The 9,361-nt window shown below is 33.8% G+C and overlaps 1 protein-coding gene across 1 annotated transcript in view; it reads right to left on the bottom strand.

Annotated features, from left to right (window-relative positions):
- Window positions 1-271: 271 nt before the first annotated feature.
- Smp_148870 (hypothetical protein) overlaps window positions 272-9,361 on the bottom strand; it is a gene marked incomplete at both ends in the record, with an annotated part of 53,584 nt that continues 44,494 nt past the window's right edge. The window contains 4 exons of the mRNA XM_018791156.1: window positions 272-1,093; window positions 3,732-3,909; window positions 6,895-6,978; window positions 8,675-8,756. Of these exons, the coding sequence (XP_018645670.1) occupies window positions 272-1,093; window positions 3,732-3,909; window positions 6,895-6,978; window positions 8,675-8,756 (1,166 nt within the window). The remainder of the gene's footprint in view (window positions 1,094-3,731; window positions 3,910-6,894; window positions 6,979-8,674; window positions 8,757-9,361) is intronic.

The raw sequence follows: 9,361 nt of genomic DNA, 5'->3' as shown, positions 1-9,361 counted from the left end.
TTCCAGACCTAGCCCGTCAAATTTAGAATATTTTAATTAAACCTACCTAAATTCCATAAGTAAAACTTACGACTGTTTCAATCTTATCGCTATCTTGTCTACTGGAATAAGTTGTAGATTTCAATGTATTATCTTCATCTGTATTTGCTGTTGTAGTCGTAACCTGACTGCTTCGTCTGGGCGGTGGTGTAGGTGCATTATAACCAAACTCACTTGTTTGTGGGAAATCCAAATTGCTCAAACTTGTATCTGACTTTGTTTCTCCTGTAATTTAATTTAGTAAATTAAGAGATTTAATAGGATTACCTTTAACTTGTGAAGTAAACATTGGTTCCGATGAATTATTATTTGATGTTGTAGAACCTTTTACAGTGGATGTTGATAATCCCGACTTAGGTGTGGCAATTTTACTAACATGTGGTGATTTTGAACGAGAAAATCTGTCTGACATTCCACCAATTCTACTCAATGGTGATGAATTTGATCGATCAGTCGGTGGTACTTTATTTTTACTCAATTCAGAATCATCTAATGTACAATTTAAACGAACTACTTCAGAACCATCATCTACAGTAACTGTTGTGTTAAACATAACACCACGTGATCCACGACTACTTAAACGATTACGCTGTTTTGGAGAATTTGAATTAGGCAATGAATTAGTAGTAGAACTTTTAAGAATACTTGTTGGCATTATTATTGATTGAACATTTTCTAATGTACTATCACTACTTTCATCCATCATTGATGTAATTGTATCCGGATTAAAACCTTTAGATAATTGATGTATTTTAATTAATTCATTATTATTAGATGAATCTATTGTACTTGTAGTATTTGTAGAACTAAGTGAATCATCTGAGTAAGCAGCTAATGGTGCACGTTTTTCATTATCCATTGTAATAGTGGATGTAGTAGATGTTTTCAATTCTTTTGGTGTTATTAAACTTTTATCTGATTCTAAAACTGGAGGTATAATATTTTTATTTTGTAAAGATTTTTGTCCTTCAAGCGTTGTGAATAACAGCGTATTAGTAGAAAGATTTTCATTGGAGAATACTCGTCTTTTTTGGATAGCCAGCATTTCTTGCTTCTAAAATACAAAAAAAAAAGATTACAGATTAATATCTAACACTGTAGAAAAGTTCAGTAGATTCTTAGATGAAAAACTTGATTTATTTAATAGTTAGATTATTGTTAAGGTATATTCTATCCATATGAAACATGAAGAATGTAACGGCGAGACTATAATTTGTGGACGAGCCAATCAGAGGCGTTTGAGGGATTTCAAGGTCACGGCGCCAATTTCAGTACCTGATGCTCATGTACGATCGGTTCACAGAGGATTATAGAGAAGGCTTGACAATTAAGTGGCTACAAAAAATGAGACCACTAAGAAGCTCCTGTATTTGTAATTGCGGAAATCAAATGACTTGTAGACCTCGTGCAGACTACCGTGATGTTGTCCTTCGATGTAATATATGTTGAAGGAAGATGTTTGCCATAATAGGAACCTTTATCGATCGATCCAGATTGAGACTAAGGCATATTATAATAATTGCCGTGAACTGTATAATAAAGCCACCAGTAACATTGACTGAAATAATCGCAGATGTTACTGAAGCTTCGGCTGCTCAGTGGTATGAGTATTGTAGGGACATATCCATAATAAAAGTGATAAACTTACACAACCGGAGTACACACAAACAATAATGATGCTATGTGGTCGAGGCTGAGAGGGTTTTTGTGACCTTGTCATGGCTCCAGGGACCAACTAATATGGAGCCATATGGATGAGTTCCTCTACCTTATGCATTACGATTCTGGAACATTTGAACCTTTTTCTAATAATATAATATATAATAATATAATATATGTTTACTCTATGCTGACTGTTTACTAATTAGCTAACATTTCTCAAGGTCACTTAAGATTCGTTCAAAGGTCGTCCATAAATTATAGTCTCGTCAATGTAACAAGTTATGAATGTGAATGATGGTCAAATGAAACGTATCTCCTTCAACTCATATAAGAAGGAAGAAGGTCAGATGAAAAAAACTATCCACTTTTCTCACAACATTCTATTTGTCTATCTTCATGTAAAACATGAATTTATCCATATATATTCCCATGTAGAACAATTGAGTTATACCTTATAACATGATGAGAATGATATAAGAATAAAACTAGTATGAAACCATCACAATTGTAGAAAAATATCTGGGAATGATTGTTTTGAAGATATTTGTCATTTCATATTCTAAATAGTGAAATTCATTTCAATCACTCGTCATGGAGATTTCTCTCATAAATAAAAACATGTATTGCAACAGATAACTTCTTTCAATGAAGATAAAGAAGATGAAAATTCCAACAAGACAATCATAGAGTTATCTTGGTTGAAAGAGTATCGATTAAATGTTCATTTCATGTCAGGTTATTTAAAACATGGGTATATTTCTTGATAAAAATATACTCATTCCGATTGAATGGTCTAGGACAAGTATCTAACTTTAATAGAACTGTCAAATAAGTGTATGTTCAATAAAAGATGATGATAAATATTCAGTTGTGATTGAAGGCATAGATCAGTAAGTAAATTATTTATACTGACATCTTAATCGATTATTTTATTATCTGTCATTTTAGGATTTATCGATCAACACAGTGAAAGTTGTTCAATGGGTTCTGACTGGCACCAATGTCTAGATAAACAAACCTCGTTAACTACCGGGGATCAAGCAGTGTATACATCTCAATCCTAAAGAAGATCAGTTTGCGACTAGAATAGCCCAATAATAATATTTAAGGTTATCTCACTGGATATTATGAGTTTGAATACCACGTAGTGCATCAGTTTCCTCAGAGTTGCGGACACGCCCTTCTGATGAGCTCCAACTATTATGAAATTGAAGTTCAAGATTTTTAGATGACTGCGTAAATACTGGAATAGCCAAGGTATCTTAATTGAGATCCTAATCATGAGGTCGATAGACAAAATCTCAACCGACCAGATTCCAAAAAATAGAAATCGCCGAAAATATTAAACGGTAAAAATTCTCGTTGATTTACAAAATAATTTACCGAAACTATTATTTTTTTACCACTAAACGTGTGATTAGTTTTGTTTGAGTATGTTGCGATCAATATGTAACCATAGGTGGTACTAAATAAAAAGTTCAAGATAGATTGGTCTATAAACTAGAGAATCTTCACAGGCTAAAGTGCGTAAGATATGTGTTACACATACCCAGAAACAGCCTACTTTGACAGACGATGTCGGCTGACATAGAAGTGCGTTTGAAAAGAACTTGGGGCAACCAAACCAAATTATCTTGTACTTTTCTATTCCATAAATCCATATCTTCTCGAATCATATTATTCATGCCTAATGTTTTCTATTTCCAATAATACTGTTACTACTTCTACTACACTTGAATTATTTGTCTTGTTGTACTGGAGTGATGTAACGACTTGAACTAATGCACATATATGCCAAGTTCTACGTTAATAACGACTAAAATGACTAACTGACTAATTTGTATGATTGATCACGGGATAAAATGGTAGGCACGAAGTAATCCATATTCACATCCTCCTGTTTATAATGCCGAAAATGAACTCAATTTAAGTAATTTAGAGAAATAGGATTGACCAACTCAATGTTAACAAATCTAACGAAATTCACATTTAAATTAAAGATAATATCTATCTATATATATATATATTACTCTGATTGCTTGTAGTCGTTTCTCTGAATCTGGTTGAATATTTTGTACAGCGGCATATAACCGACTGCGTTCAATACTTCCTCGATCAGCAGCCGCTCGATTGACAAAACCACCAAGATGAGTAAAACGTCTGGGGGAATTCGAGCGTTGTCGATTTTGTATATTTACAATTGCAAGCCTTTAAAATATGGATATGAAAAAAAAAGTTGAAATGTATGTGTGATATGGGTTTATTATTATTGTTATATGACAGCTAAGTGATAAATGCATACTACTTAGGATTTTCGCAATTTTTTGGAAATAGAATAGAGATGGAGATGAGTTCCTTCGTATTATTGATTTCTATTCTAGTCTGATTGACGTGGACTCAGTGGTCTAGAGGTTAAGTGTTCGCGAGAGACCCAGGGTCACGCGTGTAGGATCGTGGGTTCCCACTGTAGAAGAGTCCCATACTAAGACGAAATAGCCACCCAGTGCTTCCAGGTTTTCCGTAGTGGTTTAAGATTGATCGGTTCATGATCTCACTTAAAACTTTATTTATCTCTGTCAAAGCATACTCATCTTTTAATAAGAGTTTGTAATTTCCAAATGCTGATATACGTGACTGTTACTTGCAAGTGTTTATTGCCACATATAAATCCTGATTAGATTGCTTTGATATAGCTTTGTGTCAAAAATTTCATTAAATTTTGTGGGTGGTCAGTAGCGGAATTCAGGGCTTACATTCACCTTGTTTGGGACTCATCAGTTGGATGTATTTATAACCCTTCCTAATAACCTCAAATAAAATGAGAAAATTGGTAGCTATCTGAACTCATTTGCTCAATGATCAACGCATTGGTATGTGAAGAGAAAGATATTGCATTCGAGTCTAGTTGTAAACATCAATACTGGGATGCAGACATATTCATGTGATGAGACTTAAACAGGACGAAACGTGGATCCATAATTCCACTGTTAGTCATATACCAAATAAACTAATACATATCTTTTGGTTAGAACTACTTTCAGAAGGGGGTTTTGTGGAGATTTTAGTAATTTTATATAGTTGAGATCATGAGTCAACTGAAGCTAGACCACCATGGTTCTGGGCTCGAATCTCGCGAGGCGGGATCATGGATGCGCACTGCTGAGGAGTCCCACTATGGAACGAAACGGCCGTCCAGTAGTTCCAGGTTTTCCATGGTGGTCTAGCTTCAATTAATTCATGAATTCAACTATATAAAATAGAACTACTTTCGTTTCTTAAGTGTACTCTGATTAGTAGAATGAGGGAATCGATCTGTATCAATGTTAAAATAAACTCTCTAGAAAACTTTCAAATTTACTTAACTGTAAAAATATTCTTCCCATTTACAATCAACCTTTAATTTAAATCACATTTAGTCATGGAATGAAACTAAATGCAATTTTGATATACATTAAAAATTCCCTTATCACAATTTTTTTGTGGGATTCTTATTTTGTAGGCAAAGAATATTGGTAACTTAGAAACTATCCTATTAAACGTGGGCGGTCTATACTCTTCAACGAGGGGTAACAAGCATAAATAAGTAAATAATCCCATTAAACAATTAAATACTGTTTAAAATCATTTGGCATTGAATCTCAATTTATTCTAAATTTAGAAAAAACATCTTTTGAATATTGATAATCTCACTGATACAGTGATATTTACTGATTCAAAGAGTCTTATGTTGGGTAGTCTAGTTTGTTAGTTGTATTCGTCATATGAAATGGAAGTGAACAGCAATTCATAGTTTGAGGTTGGAATTTGTAAGAGAGATTTGAATGGAAACGTTTTTGGAATATAAAGACAGAATACGTGTTTGTAACGTATCCGTTTTCATTATTCTATATTTATGTAATATCAAGACTTTTGGGACGTTTTATCATTCATTTAGTAGATGAGCCCTGAATGTGAGAGTATAATTTTCACCGAGAATTTCATTTCAAGCTCCAAATTCCAATTTATTTATTAACTTTTACCCGTCAGGTCGAGGTGCTCTACCGAAGTATGTTCATAGGAGAGATATCGAGATAGCCTTAAGATGAAAGATCGAAATAAAAATCATACTTTAATATTCAGCGCTCATCCAATGAATGAATAGAAAAAATGCTCAAAAATGCTAGATTAGTAATATAATATACCCTTGTGGGCCAGGGTAATTTTGCATTGGTTTTCAGAAGAACCAGACACCATCCAGCCTTCCACGTGACAACCCGAACAGTACAGCTCAATCCCGCCCCACAGGAGAACCAGACATTTATGGGCTTCAACGCTACACTCTGAACAGTAAAGTTCGGTCCTGTGGCGCAATCACACAGGTACCAAGCACTCTGGTGGACCATTCGCACCATTCACATGCACATTCACATCACATGTATAATTATTCCGATCAGTGATCGCGTAAATCAATTATGCACATATATAGAGTAGTAAGCGAGACAGACCGGCCTGAAGCGTTAGGGCATAAAGAACGCTTAAAACCTATTGTCTGGTGTCGGAATACTAATACAAGACCACCAAGATCATTTTTATTGTATTTGCGAAATTTTCATAGTCCCGACCTTCTAGACCCTGAGTTAGGGGTAGTATCCCTAAACATGCTAGATGTCGCAATTTTATTCAACGATGAAAAAAGTATGGTTAATCTGATACCAAATAGGTCCGTCCAATAAAAGAAATTCAATCGTTTCAAGTACAAAACAATAAAAGCCGTCAAGTAATAATAATAATGATAGTCACAATAACTGTGTTTTCGCTTTTGTGAAAATCAAATGTATGAAATAAAGATATCCACTTACTGAACACTAATAATACTATGTATTTTATTACCAAAGTTAATCTTCCTGGTATAACTGGTGGAAGTAGACTCGGATTGGTTAGTGAGTGTCGACAGACAGGTCTATCATCGCTCATCATCTTCATCATTATATATATTTCCCTTTCATACTTTATCCCAATCTACTCATTTTCTGATCATTGTCTAGCTCGTAACCGGTTAATAGGACAATTGAATACAAGCATGTCACTTGATTACACAACTCTAAAGTCATAATACTTTTTATAAACTTTACAACCATTATAATATATAGAAGAATAATTGTGGAGGAGAACGTTAAAATATACATACAAAATACAATATATATTATTTATTACCGTTTTAAAGTTAATATTGTGCCTTTAATACGTTTACATTTTTCATTTACATCCTTCAATTGATATAACTGATCATCAAGTACACTATAAACATAAAAAAAGAGTATCGTAAAGAAGAAATCAATATTTTATGGACTAAATAAGTAAGTATAACTAGTTGTGAATAATCCACACCATTAGTACTTCGTCTATATCTAAAGATTTTAACAATTGAATAACTAGAAATGTCTACATTTATAGGCTTGTAATTCCTCGTTATGATTATCCAAGACAGTGATTGGTCAGTCGCTATTGTCAAAGGTTTATCTTAAGTAGACTACCTTGATAGAGCGTAATGTCATAAGTTTTAGTATATTTCCTGTATTCCTAGCAGGGGAATCCGGTACTCGTGTTTTTTTCCCATTATTGACTCATAAGATTAATGTACCTGCATCCTAGAGTACAGAATTTAGTCGAGTATCTTTCGTTTCAAACACTAATGGATTATTCACTAAGCTATTCGGTTCAAATAGCCACTAACTTGTTCAGTGGATAGAAGATATTATTGAGTGTTTATGATTTCCCGTTATTGATATTCAGAACTGAAAGTGACCCGTCTCTTTGACTATATATCTACTATTATGCATTCGGATAATTTTTAACGAAATTAGACTTTATTTAACTTTCGGGAGGGATAGCGAGAGGGATTAACATAGTATGATTTGTAGTACTGATAAGTCATTTTGCTATACATTACCCCGATACTAAGAAATATCTTCAGATGTTAATTAGTAGTGGATAATAATGAGTTCCAAGAAGAATAGTGTGTCGTCTTGTTCATGACTAGGGTTTTGAATACTTTAAGTTAGGGTAACTTGATGTGAACTTTTGAATATCTTAGGAAGACTTTCCATCGAAAACCCATCATTAATTGAAAAAACACTGGAAATCAAAGAACACGCAAAAGCTAATTCGTTCTATATATCATAAAGTCAATCAGAGAATTCTGACTCAGTGACTTAATAGTAATGCGCTTACAGCAACATATAAAGCTATTCAAAGATTCGAATTAAAGTTTATTTTAATAGGTCCCTGGAAATTATTATTGATCGAACAAAAGGTGTGTGTTATTTTTCGTAAGAACATAATAAGTAGGTACAATTTTAAGCATTCTTTGAATAAGTAGATAGAATAGATAAGTGACGTAGGTTGAACTTTCATGGGTTGGATAGATTCTCTCAAGACGGTAAATAAACCTCTCTGACGAATGCAAACTAGCACAAAACTTATGTCAGATGGGATCTCTTGATGTCTACTTCCAACCACCTAACACCTCAGTATAAAGCACGCCGTTTCGAATCGCTCAGATTGATAGCCATATTATAATTTGATGGAAATGATTCTATCAGTATCAAAGAACTATATATATATATATATATATGTATATTGATCACTACTTGACTAATCAATTATAAAATGAACAATGGTATCAGAACTCAGTAGGTGAATGGATGATGTGATGGCATTTGAAGCGACAGGTACTGGGTTCGAGTCCCAGAGTGAACATCAACCCTGAGATGCAGGTACATCCGACTGACGAGTCCCAAATAGGACGAAACGCGAGTCAAACTGGATTCCACTGCTAGCCACTATCTATCTTTGCTTACAATGCTTGTGAACTAAGGCTATATCGAGGTAATACGCACAGTATGCATATATGCCAATTAGAGACTGACCAGTTGCAGTCCTAACATATCAATGGGAAGATTCAAACAAACAATACTAATTGAATGGTATTTACCTTTTTCTTTTTTGAATTTCAATAGCTTTTATTTCCATTTCTTCACGATTATTCAATAGTTGTTGAATATCTGGATAATGACCTATTATGCCATAAATGAAATATACATAATACAATTCTTATTAATAATAACGTCATTATACATACAAAGTACTTTAATATAGGGTCAAAGGTTTATTGCATTTCGAATAACATTCAATTAATTAATCATAAATATATATAAAAATACTTATTTAGATAAGTGAATAATGAAGACTAGGAAAATTGGTATTCTACTTTTATTATTAATCGGGATTCTTTGAAAGAATCTAAGCGAAATTAGATTGTAAGTTAAAGATAATTGTATAATGCATTATATTACATTTATAGTGTAATATCCCGTGGAGATTTATGAATAGTAACTTTGAGAACTATTTATTGACCAATATGATATCCCGATTGATTGATCACTGGGGTGGTGATCAGTGTTATGCGTGTCAAGTCCTTCTTAGTGCTGATCAAATGCTATCGATCAAGTTGCAATGTGACTACTAGTCTAGGTGGCTCGACACTGCGTGCACTATGTTGAGATAAGATGGTGGTTGGAGGTGGTCAACAGGAAACCCGGGATTCGTGCTACTTGGCACTCGTCAGCAAGGTGTACCTGTAATCTTGAGAGAACTGGTGCTCCCTGACGGATTCGATCCC

The sequence above is a fragment of the Schistosoma mansoni genome, assembly GCF_000237925.1.
Source record: "Schistosoma mansoni, WGS project CABG00000000 data, chromosome 4 unplaced supercontig 0032, strain Puerto Rico, whole genome shotgun sequence".
Lineage (NCBI taxonomy): Eukaryota > Metazoa > Platyhelminthes > Trematoda > Strigeidida > Schistosomatidae > Schistosoma > Schistosoma mansoni.
Note: the sequence above shows the minus strand (reverse complement) of the source record. Positions and strands in the feature narration are given on the sequence as shown.